The sequence below is a fragment of the Hibiscus syriacus genome, unplaced genomic scaffold (genome assembly GCF_006381635.1).
Source record: "Hibiscus syriacus cultivar Baekdansim isolate YM2019G1 unplaced genomic scaffold, ASM638163v2 tig00110647_pilon, whole genome shotgun sequence".
Classification (NCBI taxonomy): domain Eukaryota; kingdom Viridiplantae; phylum Streptophyta; class Magnoliopsida; order Malvales; family Malvaceae; genus Hibiscus; species Hibiscus syriacus.
This window is the reverse complement of record NW_024062811.1, coordinates 25,784-50,262: the sequence shown is the minus strand read 5'-3', so window position 1 is coordinate 50,262 and position 24,479 is coordinate 25,784. Positions and strand designations below refer to the sequence as shown.

The 24,479-nt window shown below is 36.8% G+C and overlaps 1 protein-coding gene and 1 pseudogene across 1 annotated transcript; both read right to left on the bottom strand.

Moving 5' to 3' along the window:
• Positions 1–4,122: 4,122 nt before the first annotated feature.
• On the bottom strand, positions 4,123–7,532 carry LOC120137094 (tubulin beta-6 chain-like). Its single transcript, XM_039152946.1, is given in 4 exon segments — positions 4,123–4,359; positions 4,361–5,016; positions 5,121–5,390; positions 7,025–7,532. Coding segments are annotated over 4 exon segments (1,353 nt in total). The 5' UTR covers positions 7,425–7,532; the 3' UTR covers positions 4,123–4,332.
• A 14,426-nt stretch (positions 7,533–21,958) lies between these two features.
• On the bottom strand, positions 21,959–24,123 carry LOC120137085 (annotated as a pseudogene).
• Between the last annotated feature and the right edge of the window lie 356 nt (positions 24,124–24,479).

The following is a 24,479-nucleotide window of genomic DNA, read 5'->3' as shown; positions in this document are numbered from 1 at the left end:
TGTTTATGATTGATAATTTGATGGTGCTTCGTTTATCTAGTAGTGGCTTTTCCAAGCATGGCAAATGGTGTTTTTCTTGCTATCCTTTTCTGTGGGGGTTAATAAATAGACCTTTAAACTTGGATTCTTTTGATAATCCAAGTCGGTTTGCTTGGCCGAGTCTCTGAAAATCAATTATCACGTAAGAGAAGCTTACATGATTCATGATATTTGTATGCTTATCGGTAAATTGACTTCCAATTTTCTGATCCAAGTTCAAGCTTGCTTTTAAGATGATATTGGCCTGAGATGACAAGCGACAAGCCAAATTAACAAAACCTCTAAGAGGTGCATGCATTCTATAATACCATCATTGTCCAAGTCGGTAAGATAATTCAACACCCTGTCAACTATAGATATGAAATGTGTTTGATTCCATATATTAATGGACTAGGTTTTGTTATAAACCAAACGTGGGAGAAATGACATTCAGAAACTTAAGAGGCATGAGACTTGTTTTAGAACTTAAATATAGGAATAATTCAACCACCGTACCCCTGGACAGCTAATACTATGGTGTAGGCCGGTGGGTTCAAAGATGGCTTCCATGAAAACTACTGCAACATCATTGGGTGGCTTTTCCTTCTTTTTTATCGGATAAAGAAGTTTGGCGTTCGTTTTAGGCTTGAAATAGACCTCATCTCTCCAGCGTTAGCATTAATGAGCAACAAAGGGTTTTGAACGTATTGGGTAATTTGCCTGATTGACCATTGTTCATTCGGAAAAGGATGGGAGGTTTGTCACTTGTGCAAATGCTCTTTATAAACATCACTCTAAGTAACCAACCTAATCCAATCAACTAGACAGCTGTTCTTCAAACCCTCTTTCCGACGACAGCTGTCCCCTGCTCACGAATCTATTGCCAAATCATTTCAGCAACTTTCAAAGTGTTTTAATTCACTGAATTATTGCATAAAAAAGGAAGTGTTTTTAGTCTATTGATGCCAGGATTGTGCTCAATGATATTCATTTCATGCATACACTGTTCAAAGTGTTTTTAAAAAGGGTAAACTATACTCAATGGTCACTAATGTTTGGGTAAGTTTTCGTTTTCCCCACTGAAGTTTCAAAAGTAACAAATTAGTCACTAATGTTATAGATTTGTAACAAAATAGTCACCCCACCATTTTCTCTGTTAAATTGATGATGTGACATCATTAATAAAAGGTTAATATTTAGTTTTACCCCTAAACTATTGCTAAAACATCAAACAGGTCCTTAAACAATCATTTTATATCTAATTTATCTCAAAAGCTTTCTAATTTTCAGATTTTAAAAACCCCACCATCTCAATTATATTCTAACCAGTTTCTTTACAAAATGAAAACCACACTTAGAAAATGAGAGTTTGTCTTTAAATATTCTAACCACTTTTCTTACAAAATAAAACCATCCCAAAAGCATTATTTTTTTACATTAAAATTAATTAAATATATGGCTTGAAATACTCATGTATTTGTCTTTAATAGAAAACCCCATTTATATATGCAGTGTGATTTTTGTTTTGTAAAAGGTGGTTCAAATACAGTTGTGGTGGTGGTATGTCTGAACAAAAAAAACTATAAATTAGAAAGCTTTTGGGATAAATTAGATATAAAATCATTGTTTAAGGACCTATTTGATGTTTTAGCAATAGTTTAGGGTAAAACTAAAGATTAACCTTTTTATTAATATTGTCACATCATCAATTTAAACAAGATAACGGTGGAGTGACCATTTTGTTACAAATCGATAACGTTAGTGATTAATTTGTAACTTTTAAAACTTTAGTGTGGAAAACAAAATTTTACTCAAACATTGGTAATTGTTGTTGTAGTTTACACTTTTAAAAAAATTGTGACGATGTAATTTTTTAGTGTTTTTATTAATTTGGTCAACATATTTAATATGTAAATATAAAAGATTGATTTTAAATACAACTTTATTTTGATTGGGTAAGTATTACGAAGTATTTGTTTAAAGATAACTTTCATCTATTTTAACATTGAATATTCACACTCTTGCGTTTTTAATGTTCAAACCCGGTACCTCAAGAAATAACAATAATTTTTTTATCACTGTTAGTTCATGTTTTAAATATAACTTTAAATAAGGGTAAAGGTGTAATTTAATCATAATTTAATTTTGATTTAAAAAGTTTATGTTAAACGTAATGGTAATCTTTATAGTAAAGCATTAAATTTAACCATAAATCCGACTTTTAATTTTTCAAAAAGAATAAAATTATTATTCTCTAAAAAAGTAATAACTAAAATATTAAAATTGAAATATCATTTATATGGCATCCTACTTCATGCAATTGTTTTCTAATTCTTTTAACTTTTAAAATATTTTATAATTTTGAATTATGTTCATATCATATATAAGATCAGCAGTGTCAATTGACATGAAGTACATATGAATTATCATTTTAAAATCATTAAAAATTTAATATTTTAATACATATTTTTATTTTAAATTATTATTACCATTTAAAATATTAAAAACCAAATTTAATGATTCAAAGTAAAGATTATTTAACAATGAAAAAATAAATGTTGATAATTAAGTTTATTATTATACCTTTTGAAACAATAAATAAAAATATTAAAAAACTATTTTTTAGAATGCAAAATATTTTTCAATTCAACTTAAAAAAGATAAGTAATGAGTTTTTGGCTTTAGTTTTATATTCTGGATATAAAATTATCAAAAATATTAGTAAATATCATCTAAAGCTTTTATTTTTTAAATTTAATTATTAATATCCAATTGATTAACTGATTAACTCAAATCAAATATGGCAGGAATCTAAAATATTTCATAATACCTCTATTTTCTAACGGCATACCTAAAATATTATAAACCTTCAATAATTGAATTAAACTTCATAAATAAAGTAGAAATGTTTGAGAAGGGTTTAGCAAAGGAGTGGAATTGGAAGAGTTGGGCCCCTAGCCTGGCGTCAAAAGCCACAAAACACGCACGAATGAAATCATTCTTGGACTGGCATTGGATTTTGGAACAGTACTTCAGCTTGCGGGACTTGGGACAAGACGAGGGTTTATGGATGAAAATGTCGGACAGCTGGCAGGCTGCTCGACCAATCGGGAATACTTTCCATTTTTATGCGTCGCCGTCCACTAGCAAAACCGATCTGGAGGTTGAACTTTTGATTGGTTCGATCGGTCAAAACCGGTCCAATGCTAATAACTATTCCAGTAAATTACACAAGATATCATTGTATATTTATTTTTTAAAAATACCTGGGAATATATACACATATTTAAGTGTAGTTACTCGAATTCGGATTATTTAGAGAGAATAATATTTTCTTTTATCATTGATATCACTCAATATATTATGGAAATTCAGTTTATGAATAAATAACCAACAAGAATTCTGAACTTAATAAGGCTAAGAAGAAAATCGAGGCAGTCGTTTCCAATATAGAGGACCTGGATGAAAAGGATGAAATAACTGAGAGATTAGAACTTGAATCATCTATCTTAGGAGGATTCGATGAAGTTTCCAAAATGTGAAGGGAGGTAGAATCCTCATGGAACCCAAGGAGTTCTTCTTGTACACCTGCAATAAAACGTTGTGCAGCGAGGGAAAGAACTTCTGTTTAGCACGACAAGAACGGTGGCATCAATGAATTTGATGTGATCATGAAGAAAGAAAGAGAGCTCTGCTCCTCGTGTTCCTGATCTTTTGAGGGACAATGGAAGGGTAATTTTTTTGGTCAATCCAACTGAAACATGGATTCATATGATTTGGACATAAATAATAATTGGTATAGTTTATGTATTCGCACAAAGAAAAGCATTTTGTCCCCCAAATTGTTCACTTCTGCTATTTAAAGTCCCGATCCTCCTCTCCCAAGGGAAGGAAAGATGGCCTTTCTTCCAAATGTACTCATCCTTTTGCTTATTGAAGTAATCAAAGTTAATTTACTTCTTATACCAATTGTTGTTTGCGCAGGGCTAACTATTAACGGATTAGTGTTTGCATTGCCAAATTGTAAACGAAAAACCTTTATACCGAATTCAAGCGTCCCTGATTATAGCCTGTGTTTGAGAGTAAAACTGATAATTTCATGTCTAAAAAAAAGCAAACATCATCAGATTCGGAACTTTTTATTTATGTCTGAGAAAGAAAAAAAAAAGCAAACATCATCATATTCGGAATACAAGGAACAGAGCAGAAGAATTAAACAAACAGTGACAGCCACACGGTAGTATATACCAAGACAGAGGTTGCTGCTATTCTCAAACTTCATTCAGGTTCGTCGCAGCTAATTAACAACACATTTTAGTTCTCATAGTTCTCTTCCAGACCCTTCGTCGTCCTCATAATCACCTTCATCCTCCACGGTTGCATCCTGATATTGCTGATACTCTGCAACCAAGTCATTCATGTTGCTCTCTGCTTCCGTGAACTCCATTTCATCCATCCCCTCGCCAGTATACCAATGCAAAAAGGCCTTACGGCGGAACATTGCCGTGAATTGCTCGCTTACCCTTCTAAACATCTCCTGGATGGATGTCGAGTTCCCTATAAAAGTAGACGACATCGTCAGACCCTTCGGCGGGATATCACAAACGCTGGACTTCACGTTATTGGGAATCCACTCCACAAAGTATGATGAATTCTTGTTCTGGACATTCATCATCTGTTCATCAACCTCTTTGGTGCTCATTTTGCCTCGGAACATAGCTGACGCTGTCAGGTAACGACCATGGCGAGGATCGGCAGCACACATCATGTTCTTGGCATCCCACATCTGCTGAGTCAGCTCCGGGACAGTGAGAGAAATGTACTGCTGGGAACCACGGGATGTGAGTGGTGCAAAACCAACCATAAAGAAGTGAAGACGTGGGAATGGGATCAGATTAACTGCCAATTTCCGGAGGTCAGAGTTCAGCTGTCCAGGGAACCTTAGGCAGCACGTTACACCACTCATAGTTGCAGAAATCAAGTGGTTCAGATCTCCAACTGCAAGATTAAAAGTGTAGGGTTAGCTCCAGTATGTTAAATTAGTTTCACATTATAGCGAACCGCGGAGCCGTCCATCAAGAAAAAAACATTTTATCACTCACAGCTAGGAGTAGTGAGCTTCAGGGTCCGGAAGCAAATATCATAAAGAGCCTCATTGTCAAGGACCATGCATTCATCAGCATTCTCAACCAACTGATGAACAGAGAGGGTGGCATTATAAGGCTCCACAACTGTATCGGAGACTTTCGGTGAAGGGAAAACAGAGAATGTCAACATCATCCTGTCTGGATACTCCTCTCTAATTTTTGATATCAGGAGAGTTCCCATGCCAGAGCCTGTGCCTCCTCCAAGTGAATGGCATACCTGGAAACCTGGTCCAGATTAACATAAACAAGTTAGCCTCATCAGACTATCCAAGGGGAAATTGGGAAATTGCCAATTTTTAACGTATAATAAGGTCTATTATTGCTAAATACTAGTAATTACACGCAACGTCATATTTAAGTCAACTCCTTCCTAGAAGTAGAAAAACCTACTGGATAGATAATATGACCACGCTCTATTTACCAGGATCAAACAAGCTTTAAGTAAATAAATAAGAAATTACGATTAACTTGTGCCAGATTCAACGGTGAGGATTTACATCTCATCTTATTTTTAGGCAATGACCACTACTTGGAAGATCGAACCTACTCCAAAATAACTTAGCAAATCAGAATCCCGATGGAAAATTTTCCAGAACAGCTGAACCACCAACATTCTTTTGAAAAGGATATTAAAAGCATGAAGTAGGTCATTATCTTTCCTCAACATTATGCCAGAAAAGGTATCAGCCTACATGTCAGGCCAGGGGTCCTTTAATATGGACTTGGTTCATTATTACCATTATCATCATTTATAACATAATGTTACTATAATTAAAATATCAACAAACCAAATATTTCACAGCAATCATACCTTAATCAGATGATGACATTATTTTTCCTTTTCACATATCTTAGGCCTATGAAATAAACATTTAATTAATATTCTTTTAAATGTTTGTTGTTCATATATATATTTCAACATTATTTAAAAAAAAAAGATCTAGAGGCTTGGCTTTCTCTTCAATTTTTTTAAATTGGTTTATACCTACTCTTCTTCAACTTTTGTATTAGAGAAATATCCAGTACCCATGCCAATATTACAATTTACCATGTGACTTATCATTTTCAGGTAGAGATGAAAGTCACATGACCCCATGCATTTATGCACGTTAGGATTCTCCATGCTCATTTAGGAATCCTTATTTCTTTACTTCAGGATTCAGATATCAAAATATTGACAAAGCCATGATAATAATGTAAAGACTAAAGACAGCATTCATATATACATATATATGTATATGATAATGAGCTCGCAAGGGCCCCCAAGGTTCCACCTAATGCATTAAAATATTAATCAGGTGCAGTAAGATGTAAAAATTTTGTTGACTTTTGCAAAGAAACATATAATGGTAAGAAGCTTGTCGGTACAATAATGGATGAAAAAAAAGAGTTTTGCTTATATAGATAATCAGATATATAACATAGGTATGGAAAGATCAATGCTCCCTGCCTCCACAACAGACAAAACTAAGATTACTAACTGAACAAAGAGGCAGACCTTTCAAATAATTTCACAGTGAAATATTAATCTGAACATTCAAGATCTTGCACGTCCTTTTTAAAGCTTAAAGGTAATTTACCTTTATGATAATCGCCCAAAGAAAATCAAAAGATGAGCAACAGAAGCAGTAGTACATCGCTCTCATTGAAGTTACATGGCAACTCAAAGAGATAAGAGTTTCAAACTTTTTGAATTGAAAATAAAATGAGCAAAGCCATTATGTTGAAATGGGTTTACAAGTAGAATCAACTTCATAAAAATCAAATTAGATTTTGTCAAATTAAAAATTTTAAACTGAAACATGAAAACTATACTTTCATCAGTATCGAAATGTTGAAGCAAGGAAGATAATATATACCTTGCAGGCAATCACAATTCTCAGCCTCTTTGCGAACAACATCAAGAACAGCATCAATCAACTCGGCTCCTTCAGTGTAATGACCTTTGGCCCAGTTGTTTCCGGCACCCGATTGTCCAAATACGAAATTATCTGGCCTAAAGATCTGGCCGTAGGGACCGGATCTGATACTATCCATAGTACCAGGTTCAAGATCCATAAGGACCGCACGAGGAACGTACCTTCCACCGGAAGCCTCGTTGTAATACACATCAATCCGCTCTAGTTGCATATCGGATGTTCCATCTCCAGTGTACCTTCCGGTAGGATCAACACCGTGCTCGCCGCAGATCACTTCCCAAAACTTGGATCCGATTTGGTTCCCGCATTGACCTCCTTGAACGTGAAGGATTTCTCTCATTGTTTTAAATGAAATGAGAAAACAAAGAGGTTCAAGGGTCTTCTTAAAATCTTGTTTGTGAGAGAACAGAGAAGGAAATGAAGGGATTTTTTTATCGAGGGGATGATGTCAAATAAGGAAAATGCAAATAATAATTAATAGAGCAGCTTGATATTTTTGAAGGGTTGTCTGTTCTGTCATGAGAAGGACAATTTGACAACCCGAGCGTAACAGCAACTAACCACCCATCCAAGGCAATGAAGGGTGAGAAACTGAGTTAATTCAAAAAAAAAAAAAACTGAGTGACTGAACCGTGACGCACCATTTTCCTAATTTGTTTTCAATTGAGCGTATATTTCGGATTTTCATTCGTTTTTCAACTTGCCCGCGTTCGTGGGCTGGATATTATGACACGATTACTGCTCAGGGTTTTAAACTGGTCCATAATTGAATTGATTAATGATTAACCGTTTAATTAACACAAATTTCCAATTGTTAACAATTGGGAAATAGGACTTGTAATCTTGATTAGTTGAAGGCGGTAAATTTGATTGTAAACGGCACTTCTTGTGCATTTGGTCTAGAGGTTGCAGATTACTTAGTTGGGCCCATTTTCTAGGGAACCAATCGATATGCAAAACTGCTGTAGCTATATACTTGCGTAATGTCACGAGCCGTAAACTTGTGGGTGAGGTCGGCCCACAACAGACTACCCGTGGGGCCACAACCAGCACAAAGCAGGTTGCTTTCACTGTGGTGTCGAGACCAACACCCACCAGGGTGCGACAGCCGCTGCCCAGGTGGCCCACAAGGGCCACGCCGAGACCAAGGCACACACATCACCGAACAGGGTCAAGACACACCTGCCCCAAACTACTCACAAGCACGACCATCAAATAGCAAGGGTCGCCTAGGGTCGTGACCACCGCATACCAAGGTGCACCTAGAGTCGAGGCCAACGCACGACAAGGTTAACCGAGGGCTATAGCCAACAAGCAATGGGACGCACTCGGGGTCGGGGCCAACGCACACCGGGTGTGTGCCTAGAACCGATATGAATGCACAAAGGGGGTCACTTGGGGGCGAGGATAGCACATATCGGGAGCACACAGAGTCGAGGCCTGCGTACACCGAGGGTGCACTGAGGGCCGAGGCTAGCACCGACTTAAGGCATGTCCACCTAGCAAGACCGACCATTACTTGATATATCAATTAGCGTTAGACCCTATGAAGTTCTAAAAAGAGTTGGACAACTGGCATATCAATTAGTTTTGCCTCCAGAGATGTAAAAGATCCACAATGTCTTCCATGTGTCTATGCTTCGGAGATATCAATAAGATCTTGTGCACATCATAACTCCAACGAAATAGAAGTTCAATCTGACCTAACTTACGAGGAAGAACCGGTTCAAATTCTAGCATATGAAATCAAGCAATTAAGGAATAAGACGATTCCACTAGTTAAGGTTCGTTGGAGAAATCATAAAGTGGAAGAAGCAACTTGGGAACGTGAAGAAAATATGAGGAAGCAATATCCCCACCTCTTTATGCAATGAAAATTTGAGGACGAATTTTCTTAAGGGGAATATTTGTAACATCCCAATCATCGGGTCAGTGACCAAAATGTAAAAACTCAAAATTTAGTGGTTTAATTAGAATAATTTGAAATTTTAAGGACTTATTATGGAAATTTTCTGTTAGAACTTGATATTAAATTTGGATTAGTGGAAGGACAATATGGTCTTTTCACCTGAAAGATTTTATCTTCTCTCTTTTAAGGGATATAACACGTGGAATGAGGGAAACAAAAAGAAGAGAAAAGTCTGGAGTTGGTTTTTATCTTTTTCATAGTGACCGTGAACTCCACTTATAAAGGTAAGTTTTTATAAATTGTTGGTTCCTTCAATTCTGGTTTGGTATTGAAAGTTTGAGGGTTATAAAAGCTTAAGGAAAGCTTGTAAGAGATTAAAACAATATGAGGAGTGAATTAGAAATGAAAGTGTTAAATGGATTTTGAAATGAATTGTTGATATGGTGTAGTTTTTAGAGTTCTATGGCTAAATTTGACTTGTCAATGACCTAACTAAAGAGTTAGGAGGATTAGAAATGATTAAGAACATGTTTGAAAACATGTTATGATTTTTAGATGTAAGTGTTCTAATGAGATTTTGGATGTTAGGGAGTAGTAAATGGAGAAAAGTTGGTTTTAATGAAGGAAGTTTAGTTTAAAGGCATAAAAAGAGATCAAAGTAGGAGAATTAGGTAAGTTTTGGTTAATTCGAAATAGAAATGGCAATTTTGGGCTTAGGTATCAGTACTGGAAGAACAATACCGATACTTCAAGGTAAAAATAAATTGAATTCAAAGAATAATATCAGTACTGGTTGAGGAAGGTATCGATACTGATAGGGGAGTATCGATACCAAGGGTATAGTATCGATACCATTTCCAAGATAAAATTCTAGAATGTCAAAATGGTATCGGTGCCATTGGGGGTATCGATACCATTGAAGGGAAGTATCGGTATTATAGTAGGAGTACCGATATTATTGAACATGAAATGAGAAATTAAGTGTTTCTTTCAGTTTAAGTTATTATGATTGGATATAAGCGATTTGAATTTCGGTATTTATTTTTGATTGTTTGGTGTAGACTTTGATTAAAGTCAACTTTCGGTCAACTCGACGTTATAAGTATCGATCCAAAAGCGTTAATGTTTCGTTTAGGACTCAGTGAGGCAAATGTGAGTGTGACTTCTTCGTTTTGTATTAGAATTGAGGAAGGCTTGCGATAAGCCAACCTCTCAGTGTTTTCAATCGAAAACCTTTAAATTTCTTTTATGTTATATCTTTATAATGTTTTATTCAAGTTCTATTATTTAAGCTGTGATTAATGGTTATAAGATTAATGATTATGAGTATATGATTATGGAAATGTGATATGTGAACATGGGTATACGAAAATTTTCAATAAGAAAGTGCTTATGTGAATAAAATATACTTCGAATAATGAATGATAAATAATTATGTGGTTAAAAGCCCAAGGTATATGTATGAGGATTAGAGGTATAGTTGGCATGCCAATAGTCGAGGGTTCTATGTGATCATTTGGGACAATTATGTGGCACTTCGGTGCAAACCTATGTGGCACTTTGGTGCAAACCTATGTGGTCATTCAGGATAATTATGTGGCACTTTGGTGTAAATTACGAGCTGTGGCGACAACATTAGTGCACAACCTCAATGTACTCAAATACCTAGAGTTCTCAGTAGTATACATTGGGCATTTGGAAACAAAGCTATATAAAACAAATAATATACATAAGTATACCTTATTGTTATGGAAAATAATTTGGAATTCTTTATGAAATATTTCGATAAAATAAATTAAAGATTTCATCTATAAAGTTTAGTACTCTTTACTTTTTGCCCCACTAAGTCATCGACTTAGCCTGTGATTTCCTCACGCGTAGGTTTGAAGAAATCGGAAGGTTGAAGTTGGTTAGGATAGCATACTCCCGTGAAGGTCAGATCAAGACAAATTGAATGTAGGTTTTATTTTTGAAAGTTTGTAAATTGTTGGCATATACTACACATTTAATTTGAAATGCTCTGATTTATTTTTTTAAACTCATACTTTTGTAATTATGTAAATTATTAAGGTTTTATGGAAATATGAATAGGAGTTCATCAATTTCTTTGAATTGAAAGGTTTCACATTGTTAATATGAATAAAAATTTAAATTTGTTCTTAATTGTGAATAATCTATGTATTGAAAAGTTAATGTGGAACCTTATATTCATATACGGGTCGGTACGGGTTAGGGGTGTTACATTTAATGGTATCAAAGCTATGGTTTAATTGGTTTTAAGTTTGAAATAAAGTCGTTTTTGTTTTAAAAAGTGTAGATGCCAACTTTTAGTTAAGTTTTTTCTGATCTGATAAGGTGATTAGTATGATATCCTTACTAATATAATAGTGAATTGATCTTATAATATGTCAGATTTTGAGGGATCTCGAAATGAAGCAGGAGATATGAATGAAGGAAGTAACAACTCACCTGCCCTAAGCAGGTAGGGTGAGGAACAGACACATCAGGGGGTGTCTGTACAAGATCAGGGAACCTTTTTCCAGACGTTGGACGTGATTCTAACGCGTTTCCAATCGTTGACTCCCTCCGCTCCTAAGACGAATATTACTAAGGAACTTAAAAGCCTAGGAGCACCCGAATTTAGAGGAGAAACTGAAGAAGGTCCGGTTGTCGTCGATCTATGGCTCAATGACTTTAAGATTATGTTGGAGAATCTCCATTGTAATGAAATTGAAAAGCTGGATGGTGTAGTTTTGTTACTACAAGGTCAAGCCAAAATATGGTGGTCTAATGTGACGATGTGAGCTTCAAGGGACCAGGTGACTTGGCCATTCTTTTTGGAAGAGTTTAAGAACAAATACATCAGGGATCAGTTCATTCGTCAGATGAAGCAAGAATTCATGAGCTTGAAGCAAGAATTCATGAGCTTAAAGCAAAGGAATCACACTGTATATGAGTTCGAGTGCGAATTCAACAAGTTGAGTCGATTTGCGACAGAGTTGGTCCCTATAGAGAATGACTCATGTGATTGGTTTCTGGAAGGTTTTATACCCCCGACTGAAAGAGTTGTTTTTGGCACTTAACCTCTCTTCATTCCAAGAGGTAGTGAATATATCCAAAGCCTTGGAGCGAGCTCAAAATGAGAGGTTTGTGGAGAAAAAGACATAATGGAATAAGAGGGTTGGTGTCTCATCCAATGCCTCTCAATCAAAGAAGATTCAAAGTTTAAGTTTTCAACCTCAGACTAGATCGGAGTTAGCTGCATCCTCAGGTAGAGGATCAAATCCTGGAAGAGTTAGACAAACTCATTCAGTGGAGTCAGGAGTGGATAAGCTAAATCAATGTCTGCAATGTGGGAAATCTCATAGTGGAGTTTGCAGAAGAGTCTCCGAAGCTTGTTTTAAGTGTGGAGAGACATGACATTTTATTCGAGATTGCCCATTGATGACTGGAGAGCCTGCCCAAACAGAAAGATCCACTGCTGCACCTGTGAGAGGTAGAAAGAAAGAATTAATCTAAGTCGACTGCTCAACTTAAAGTGTGCTCCGCCGCTAGAGTATATAATCTAAAGACCAGTGAAGATTGTGATGATCCTGAAATCATTGCAGGTACTTTTCAGATAGTGGGTAAATCTGCTTTAGTTCTGATTAATCCGAGATCGAATTATTCTTATATTATTAGTAAACTAGTAAAAGACTTAAGAATTCTGTTAGAACCTATTTGTAGCAAGGTTATTGTGACAAATCCATTAGGACATAATGCTTGGGTGAAATAAATTTGTCGAGAGTGTTCTATATGGATTCAGGGAATTGAATTCCCTGCTAATATAATGGAATTAACCTTTAACGAGTTCGAGGTTATCCTTGGTATGGTTGGCTTTATCATTATCATGCCAATGTGGATTGTCAACTTAAGCGAGTGATGTTGAAAAGTCTTGATGGATTGGAAGTTAGTGTGGTCAGCGAGAGAATCAATCCCTTAGATAATGTGATATCAATGATGTCAGCTCGGAAGTTAATGCTACAAGGATGCCAAGCGTATATCGCCAATGTAATCGATGCTAGAGTCAAAGAAAGGAAGTTTGAAGATATTCTGATAGTCAGAGAATTTCCATAAGTATTTCTAGAAGAATTGCCAAGATTACCTCCAGATAGGGAGGTTGAATTTCAGATTGAAGTAATGTCAGGATCAACACCGATTTCAATGGCTCCTTATAGAATGACCCCAAAGAAATTGAAATAGTTAAAGATTCAGTTACAGGAGCTTTTAGATAAAGGATTTATCAGTCCTAGTGTGTCGCCTTGGAGTGCTCCAGTATTGTTTGTAAAGAAGAAAAACGGATCAATGGCCCTTTGTATTGATTATCGACAACTCAACAAGGTGACCATAAAGAACAAGTATCATCTCCCAAGGATAGACGATTTATTTGATCAACTAAAGGGAGCTGCAGTGTTTTCAAAAATCGATTTATGATCAGGGTATCATCAGTTGAAGATACAAGAAAAATATGTTTCAAAGACGGTGTTTAGAACTCGGTATGGTCATTACGAATTTGTAGTAATGTTATTCGGGTTAACTAACGAACCTACAACATTTATGGATCTAATGAACAATGATTTCCAATCGTATATTGATCCGTTTATGATCGTTTTCATTGATGACATTTTAGTATATTCAAAGTCAATGGAAGAGCATGGCGCACATCTTCGTTTGATTCTTCAAACGTTAAAAGATAAGAAGCTTTATGCAAAATTCTCTAAGTGCGAGTTTTAGCTAACGGAAGTGGAATTCTATGGACACGTGGTTTCTGCTGAGGGAATTTCAGTAGATCCTTAGAAGGTTAAAACTGTGTTAGAATGGTAAATTTCAAAGAGTGTGTCAGAGGTTCGGAGTATCTTGGGTCTCGCAGGTTATTATCGAAGGTTTTTCAAAAAAACTTTTCGATGATATCTCTGCCTTTAACCAAATTGTTAAGAAAAAATGTGTCTTTTGATTGGACTCCTAAGTCTCAAAAGAGTTTTGAAGCATTGAAGAAAGTTTTGACAGAAGCTCTAGTGTTAGTGCAACCAGAATCGAACAAAGATTTCACGATTTTTAGCGACACTTCCCATAATGGGTTGGAATGTGTTTTAATGCAAGATGAAAAGGTAGTTTCTTATGCTTCAAGACAACTTAAGCCACATGAGAAGAACTATCTGACGCATGACCTTGAGTTAGCAGCGGTGATCTTTGCATTGAAAATTTGGTGCCACTATTTATACGGTGAACGTTGCTACATTTACACCGATCACAAAAGTTTGAAGTATTTATTGACGTAAAAGGAACTTAATTTGAGACAGAGGAGATGGATGGAATTACTCAAGGACTACGATGCGATTATAGATTATTATCTCGGGAAGGCCAATGTAGTAGCTGATGCTCTTAGTCGAAAAACTTTTGTTGCTTTGCGCAGGCTAGATGCCTGAATCGTGTTAAAAGATAATGGTGCATTGATGGCTAAGTTAACATTAAAATCGGTATTGTTAGAGCGGATTCAGGAGTTACAAAAGAAGGATGAACAATGTTTAGTCTGGGTTAATCAATTAGAGAATGGGAAAATTAAGGGCTTTGAAGTAAAGTATAATGGGTGTTTATACTTTAAAAACTGAGTTTGTGTTCCTAATAATGACGAGTTGAAAAAAGAGATTATGTATAAGGCACATTGTAGTCCATTAACTATGAACCCAGGAGGAAACAAGATGTATTAAGATTTGAAAGGGCGTTTTTGGTGGCCAGGCATAAAAAGAGACATTACGGAGTTTGTATCAAAGTGTCTTAATTGTCAACAGGTAAAAGCTGAGCATCAAGTGCCTTTGGGATTATTGCATCCAATTTCTATTCCTCAGCGGAAATGAGAAAGAATCACGATGTATTTTGTAACAGGTTTGCCCTTATCCCCAAACAAAAAGGATTCAATTTGGGTAGTTTTGGATCGTCTCACAAAGACTGCGCATTTCATTCCTGTGCGAACGGATTATTTAAAGGAAATGTATGCTGAAATGTATATCAAGGAGATAGTGCGACTACATGGGGTTCCAATTTCAATAGTTTCGGATCGAGATCCCATATTTACTTCAAGATTTTGGAAGTCCTTGTAAAGAGCTTTGGGTACCCGAATGAATTTTAGCGTTGCTTTTCATCCTCAAACCGATGGTCAATCAGAGCGAATGATTCAGATTCTGGAAGATATGTTGAGAGCGTGCGTGATTGATTTTTTTTGGATTGTGGGAAAATTATTTTCCGCTAGCGGAATTTTCATATAATAACAGTTACCAATCAAGCATTAAAATGGCGCCGTATGAAGCATTGTATGGAATGAAGTGTCGAATGCTACTTAATTAGTATAAATTAAAAGATCGAGAAGTTCATGGTCCATACTTGATTAAATAAGTTGAATAACAGGTTCAGATGATCAAACAAAACCTTAAAGTGGCAGCAGACAGACAAAAGTCATATGCAGATTTGAAAAGAAAAAAAATTAAATTTCAAGTAAGTGACAAAGTGTTTCTAAAAAGTATCACATTGGAAGAAAGTACATTTTGGGAGTAAAGGAAAACTCAGTCCGAGGTTCATTGGACCCTATGAAGTTCTGAAAAGAGTTAGACCAGTGACATATCAATTAGCGTTGCCACTAGAGATGGAAAAGATCCACAATGTCTTCCATGTGTCTATGCTTCAGAGATATCGATCAAATCCTGTGCACATCATAACTCCAGACGAAATAGAAGTTCAATCTTACCTGACTTACGAGGAAGAACCGATTAAAATTCTAGTGTATGAAATCAAACAGTTAAGGAACAAGACGATTCTGCTAGTTAAGGTTCGTTGGAGAAACCATAAAGTGGAAGAAGCTACTTGGGAACGTGAAGAAAATATGAGGAAGCAATATCCCCACCTCTTTGTGCAATGAAAATTCGAGTATGAATTTTCTTAAGGGGGAAGATTTGTAACATCCCAATCATCGGGTCAGTGACCAAAATGTAAGAACTCAAAATTTAGTGGTTTAATTAGAATAATTTGAAAATTCAAAGACTTATTGTGGAAAGTTTTGGTTAGGACTTGATATTAAATTTGGATTAGTAGAAGGCAGTATGGTCATTTCACCTGAAAGATTTTATATTCTCTCTTTTAAGGGATTTAAGGGATATAACACGTGGAATGAGGGAGACAAAAAGAAGAGAAAAGTCTGGAGTTAGTTCTTATCTTCTTCATGGTGCCCATGAACTCTACTTCTAAAGGTAAGTTTTTGTAAATTGTTGGTTCCTTCAATTTATGGTTTGGTATTGAAAGTTTGAGGGTTATAAAAGCTTAAGGAAAGCTTGTAAGGGATTAAAACAATATGAGGAGTGAATTAGAAATGAAAGTATTAAATGGGTTTTGAAATAAATTGTTGATATGGTGCAGTTTTTGGAGTTATATGGCTAAATTTGATTTGTCAATGACCTAACTAAAGAGTTAGGAAGATTAGAAATGATTAAGAACATGTTTGAAAACATGGTATGATTTTTTAGATGTAAGTGTTCTAGTGAGATTTTGGATGTTAGGGAGTAGTAAATAGAGAAAAGTTGGTTTTAATGAAGGGAGTTTAGTTTAAAGGCATAAAAGGAGATCAAAGTAGGAGAATTAGGTAAGTTTTGGTTAAATTTCGAAATGGAAATGGCAATTATGGGCTTGGGGTATCGGTACTGGAAGAACAGTACCGATACTTCAAGACAAAAATCAGTTGAATTCGAAGAATAGTATCGGTACTGGTTGAGGAAGGTATCGATACTAATAGGGGAGTATCGATACTAAGGGTATAATATCGATACCATTTCCAAGATAAAATTCCAGAATGTCAAAATGGTATCGGTACCATTAGGGGTATCGATACCATTGAAGGGAAGTATTGGTACTGTAGTGGGAGTATCGATACTATTGAACATGAAATGAGAAATTAAGTGTTTCTTATAGTTTAAGTTATTATGATTGGATATAAGCGATTTGAATTCCAGTATTTATTTTCGATTTTTGGTGTAGACGTTGATCAAAGTCAAATTCCGGTCAACTCTACGTTATAAGTATCGATCCAAAAGCGTTAAGGTTTCTTTTAGGACTTAGTGAAGAAAAGGTGAGTGCAACTTCTTCATTTTGTATTAGAATTGAGGAAGGCTTGCGATAAGCTAATCTCAATATTTTTGATTGAAAACCTTTAAATTTATTTTATGTTATATCTTTATAATGTTTTATTCAAGTTCTATTATTTAAGTTGTGATTAATGATTATGAGTATATGATTATGGAAAATGTGATATGTGAACATGGGTATACAAAAATTTTCAATGTAAAAGTGCTTATGTGAATAAGAGATACTTCTAATAATAAATGATAAATAATTATATGGTTAAAAGCCTAAGGTATATGTATGAGGATTATAGGTATAGTTGGCATGCCAAGAGTCGAGGGTTCTATATGGTTCTTCGGGACAATTATGTGGCACTTCGATGCAAACCTATGTGACACTTTGGTGCAAAAAAATGTGGTCCTTCGGGACAATTATGTGACACTTCAGTGCAATTTATGAGCTGTGGTGACAGCATTAGTGCACAACCTCAATGTACTCAAATACCTAGAATTCTTAATAGTATACGTTGAGCATTTGGAAACAAAGCTATATAAAACGAATAATATACATAAGTATACCTTCTTGTTATGGAAAATAATTTGGAATTCTTTATGAAATGTTTCGATAAAATAAATTAAAGATTTCATCTATAAAGTTTAGTACTCTTTAGTTTTTTCCTCACTAAGTCATCGACTTAGCTTGTGATTTCCTCACACGTAGGTTTGATGAAATTGGAAGGTTGAAGTTGTTGAGGATAACATACTCTCGTAAAGATCAGATCAAGGCAAATTGAATGTAGGTTTTATTTTTGAAAGTTTGTAAACTATTGGCAAGTACTACACGTTTAATTTGAAATGCTCTGATCTATTTTTTTTAAACTCATACTTCTGTAATTATGTAAATTATTAAGGTTTTATGGAAATATGAATAGAAGTTCATCAACTTCTTTGAATTGAAAGGTTTCACATTGTTAATACGAATAAAAGTTTAAATTTGTTCTTAATTGTGAATAATCTATGTATTGAAAAGTCAATGTGACACCTCGGATTCGTATCCGGGTCGGGTACGGGTTAGAGGTGTTACACAGCATGCTAACCAACGGCCCCAAAGGCCAGGTCGAAGTTCCTAAACCAGAAAAGTTTAAAGGGACTAGGTCGACCAAAGACGTTGAAAATTTTATGTGGAACATGGATCAATACTTTCAAGTCGTGGGCATCAAGAATGATATTGAGAAAGTAAACATTGCTTCTGTTTACCTAACTGATTTAGAACTCCTATTGTGGCGACGTAAATGCACCGAGATAAAAAGAGATGACACCACCATTAGAACCTGGGTATAATTCCAAGCTGATTTCAAAGAGCAATTTTACCCTTATTATACCGAGAATGAGGCACGATCAAAACTAAGGCATCTTAGGCAAGAAGGCTCTTTAAGGGAGCACGTTCAACAATTTGTCGAGTTAAGCCTAGAAGTCCCGAGTCTAACCGAAGAGGACTGATTCTTCACCTTCATGGACAAATTAAAGCCATGGGCCAAAAACAAGTTGGAAAGAAGAGTGTCAAAGAATTGTCTAAAGCCTTGACAACTGTCCAATCCCTCATCGAACTTGGTGTTAAGAAACCCAAGCCTCCTTAATCAAAAGTTGAGGGTACTAGTAAGAGAAACCAAGATAAAGGCCAAGAAAAAAACCTATCAAGTGATGATGAGGAGCCTACAAAAGGCAGGACCTATCGAAGCAACAAGTCAAAAGAGAAGGGGGATATCCAATCGATTCAATGTTTCAATTGCCATGAGCAAGGACACTTTGCAAGAGATTGACCCCACATTGAAAAACTCGCAACCATTTTTGAATATATGATAATTCAAAGGAAGAAGTATGTAAACTTAGTTAAATTACAAGTGTTAAGCCAAGGGTAAATTCTAACCGACGAAAGGATCACCGAAGGAGGGGACCACAAATGGTACAAAATTACCCACTCCAAGCTACACAATATTAAAGCCGGAAGAAAGGGTTAATGTAAGTGAACATCAATCTTGTCGGATAATCTAGAGTTACCCTCGTGGATACCGGGGCAACGAATTTATTCATATTAAAAAGGGTCACCAATGATCTTAGACTCAAAATTGAACAATTAAATGGAGCAATCAAGACCGTTAACACTGAAGAAGTCCCAATCGTTGGAATAGCGCGGAAGGTAGAATTGAAGATTGGAGGATGGAATGAAAACATAGACTTCATGATAATCCCCATGGATGACTTTGATTTTGTCATCGGGTTGAACTTCCTTATCCAGATCAAAGCCTCTATCATTCCCTATGCAAATGTCACGAGCATCATGGATTCCCGACGACAAGGTAGTGTCCTGTTGATACAAAGTGATCAAGAAGAGACCAAGACCTTAACATTTATTCAACATGTCAAGAATGCTCCAAAAAAGGTGATAACCACATTGGGAACTACTTCTAAAACCAAAAAGCAAACCTAGCGACGAGGGCCTCGCAAGAACAAGTGGGGGAGAATGTCACGGACCGTAAACTTGTGGGTGAGGTCAGCCCACAATAGAATACTCGTGGGGCCACAACCGGCATAAAGCAGGCTGCTCCCACTATGGTACCGAGACCAACACCCACCAGAGTGCGACAGACGCCGCCCAGGCAACCTACAAGGGCCACGCTGAGACCAAGGCACATACAACACCGAACATGGTCAAGACGTGCCCGCCCCAAACTACAAACAAACACGACCATCAAACAGTAAGGGTATCCTAGGGTCATGACCACTGCACACCAAGGTGCACCTAGAGCCGAGGCCAACACACGGCAAGGTTGACCAAGGCCTCTAGCCAACAAGCAACGGGACACACTCAGGGTCGGGGCCAACGCACACTGGGTGTGTGCCTCGAACTGAGATGAATGCACAAAGAGGGACATTTGGGGACGACGGTAGCACACATCGGGGGCACACAGGGACAAGGCTTGTGCATACCGAGGGTGCACTGAGGGCCGAGGCCAGCACTGACTTAAGGCTTCTCCACCTAGCAAGGTCGACCATTACTTGGAAAATAAAGTCAAGTAGCATAGTCCTGGTTTGAATAAGACTCAAATATTAGAGTTTCAACTAAAGTAAAGAGTTTTGCTTGTAGTTAGGCTAGGAGTAGTCATAAGATGTAAGGGGACTTCATTATAAAAAGGAGTCCTCCCCACCTCCATTTGATATAGAGAGTTTTGTGTGAATAAACTCAAATATTCGTGCCAAAAATTTCCCCACACACGCTTACTTACGTTTTTTTGCTTTTTCATCGTGCTTATCACTATAGCAACATTAATCGAGGAGTTTAGGCTGACTTAGACACTGAGCAACCAAGCTAGGCATCTAAAGGTCGCACGAACCAACTAGCCGACAGTCTAGCCTGGTGACAAAAACCTCTATCTTTCCCTATGAAAATGTGATGAGCATCATGGATTCCCAATAGAAAAGTAGTGTCTCGTTGATACAAATTGATCAAGAAGAGGCGAAGACCTTAACAATTATTCAACATGTCAAGAATGCTCCAAAAAAGGTGAATACCACCTTGGGAACACTTCTAAAGCCACAAAGCAAACCTAACAACGAGGGTGTCACTAAAACAAGTGAAGGAGAATGTCACGGGCCGCAAACTTGTTGGCGAGGTTGGCCCACAATAGACTACCCTTGGGAGCGCAACCAACACAAAGCAGGTTACGCCACTGTAGTGTCGAGACCAACACCCACCAGGGTGCGATAGACGCCGCCCAGGTGGCCCATAACGGCCACTCCGAGACCAAGACACACAACATCGAACAGGTTCAAGACATACCCGTCCCAAACTATCCACAAGTACGACCATCAAACATCAATGGTCGCCTAGGGTCGTGACCACCGCACACCAAGGTGCACCTAGAGCCGATGCCAATGAACGACAAGTTCGACCGAGGGCTCTAGCCAACAAGCAACGGGATGCACTCTGGGTCGAGGCCATCGCACACCAGGTGTGAGCCTAGAACTGAGATGAATGCACAAAGTGGGCCACTTGGGGCGAGGGCAGCACACATCGGGGGCACACAGGGCTGAGGCCTGCGCACACTTAGAGTGTACTGAGGGCCGAGGCTAGCACCGACTTAAGGTCTGTCCACCTAGCAAGGCCAACCATTACTTGGAAAATAAAACTAAGTAACATAGTCCTTGTTTGAATAGGACTCAAATATTAGAGTTTCAACTAAAGTAAAGAGTTTTACTTGTAGTTAGACTAGGAGTAGTCATGAGATATAAGGGGACTTTATTATAAAATGAGGTATCCCAACCTCCATTGGATATAGAGAGTTTTGTGTGAATAAACTTAGTTATTCGTGCCAAAAATTTCCCCATACAAGCTTACTTACGTTTTTTTTTTTGCTTTTCCATCGTGCTTATCGCTATAGCAACATTAACTGAGGAGTTTAGGCTGACTTAGACGCCGAGCAACCGAGTGAGACATCTAAGGACCGCACGGACCAGTTAGCCGATAGTCTAGCCCCGTGACAATAATAATGAGTTATATAATTATAACTGATACGTCCTTCAGCATCGGCTTATCAATGTCATCTTCAAAAAAAATTATATTACAACTCTCCTCGTCATATCAGTTCTCGTTGTAGTCAATATAAACTATTTACTCCAGTATTTTCTTTATATCAACAACTCATTCAAACATAGACATTAAATGTAATAAAAATTTAACAAAAATTATATTAAAGGTAATCAAAATTATTGATTATCGTAATTATCCATACATCTAAAATATAGACATTCAACAAAGTAAATTCCAGAAAACATCATAGGTTAGCAACTCTACCGCATTTGATGACATTCTGAGGTATGGGAGCTTCATCCCTTGGAGAAATGGGTGCGTGGCCATCTTCCGAAGCTCCTTTAACTCTTAGGTAAAGCTCTTGCCCTAGATACCAATTCTCTACATTCTGTGACCTCAGATTCCACGTCCCCAGGTTGTCCAATTCTACCAGTATAGCCGTCCATGACAATGGATAGACCTGCTCGTTCAATAATTAACATTCATCTTTCAACACACATGTACAACTTCCTAAAACATAATACTCCATTCCAAAAATTTCTCAGTCATAAAACCTAAACTGTTGATAGAGAAACTGCGTCAACCATGCTATATCCTACTTTCTTGCTTTCATCCCACAAGCCCCAACCCATTCTGCAGATAGTAGGATTATTAAACTACTTTCATTAGAGTTCCATATGATTTATCCAAGCATTGTGAACATGGATAAAGACACTTTACCTGACGAAAAAAAAGTTGTAGCCATCAATGTGCCATGTTTGCATTTCTAGCACTGGATTCTGGAAGACGATATGGAACAAATCACGGTAAGAGAGCATAGATAACGAAGAGTAGTGGTCTGTCTTCCATGAATGATATTACTGTACTCGAATACATCATTGAGCTGGAAGTATTCTAGTTGCTTTAATGGTGTATCTGGGTGTATAAATGATACTCCATATATGGTAAATCTTCGTTTTGCTCCAATGAACATCAGATTGTTTTCAAGAATAAGCGTTGGGGAGGTACTGATGTTGCCGTAGTGGTAGGAACTAGGAACCTTGCGGATTTGGCCTAGCAGCTGATGATGTTAAATTCCTCCTATTGAAAAAAAAAATGTAAGAAACAATGATTTGGGCAGTTTTGGGAGAGCAAGACTCGTGTGTTTTACCTCATGGAACGAGCCTGGTCGACAGAGAAATTGTAATCAGATTGGAAAGGTCCTAAGGAAGAGGACCAACAGGGTCTCCTGCAGAATCTGGATAATGAATGATACCTATGCCAGATTGTTCGAGGATCATAAAACGAGAACTTGAGACCATGTAGTATGACTTGCCATTGACCTGGGTTTTTACCGTAACTAGTACCGAGTAAGATTTTCCGACATGGATGTCCAAGCTATCATAGTATTGTTGAAGTAAGAACCTTCAGTTTCCACCAACAGCATTGGATGCTCCTGGATTCTGAAATTCAAGGATGTTTTCAAGCCTACATTTGAAATTCTTAGTCTGTATGTCGCACCTGTGAGATTAAAGACAGAACAGGAATTGCCTAAATTTTTCTAAGATTCGTGATTTATTACTAAGTTAATAAAACAGATTCACCCGGATCGAACTCAAATCTTGCTTGATTAGGCCCTAGTCCATTGATAAGAATCTCATCAGCAAGGGGCAAAAAGACCCCATTTTACAGTCAATTTAGCATACCCTATAGTCAATTTAGCATACCCTATAGTCCGCCCTGTATCAATAGCCAATCAGGACAGCATAATCTCTGTACGGTGGTGGGAAAGGAATGGGAACGGCAGGGAGATTATACAATTGAGTAGCTCCGTACCCACCAGCAGCTTTGTGTAGAAGTGAAGGAAAATAAAAGAAACTTCCAATCTGATCCTTAAGCTGAAAGCTGTATGTCCAGTTTTGGCCTGACAGTATAGGGCAGTTGGTCTCTTGCACTCCATCTTGCCATGAATTCCTCCTCATTTGAATCACATTCCTAAAGACCAAGTGAAAAACAAAAATCAATGTTTGTACCATTCGGTCTTTATTTCCCAGTTTCTAAACTAATTTACCATGTCATGAGAAATGGATCTGTCAAGTTGTTATGAATATTAACATTCACAACGTCATTTGTTGATGCATACAAGACTGGACCTGGGAATATATCATTGATCACAATCACCTGATGTCACGATAAAATATATTATACTGAGAATCAAACTACAAATAAATCTTCCGGAAAAAAGGTGGTGGTGATTAAGAAATAAGAGAAGAACCTGTTTATCAATTCCAAGAGGGGCACGTGGAGAGTAAGAAACAGTCCAATCATAGGCAAGTTGGGAGCAGCCTCCATCAATAAAGACCAGTAAAAGCCAAGTGCAAAGCCAAAGCTCCAACGATGTCAACAACCTGATGTTGTTCATTGTTTAGATTGATACCTGAAACCTGTCCGATTACCTGATTTTACAGCCTTATCCACAAGCCAGCTGTTGAACATGATCGGACATTAATTAAGAAAAATAAATAAAACGATGGTTTACTTTTACATTTAATTTGTGGCCCAAAATTTTATTGACAGATTATCTTGCTGACATTTATACATAGAGTTAATGTTGCAGAACATATTTGTTTAAATGTGAACAATTGCCGAAAATGTTCATTTTAGTTTCTACCAAATACCTTAGAGTGGTAGTGTAGAGACTAGTTTCTGTCCTGGTCTTTTATTATTATTATTTAATTTTATTATTAATATATATTAGTATTATTATTATTTTATTAA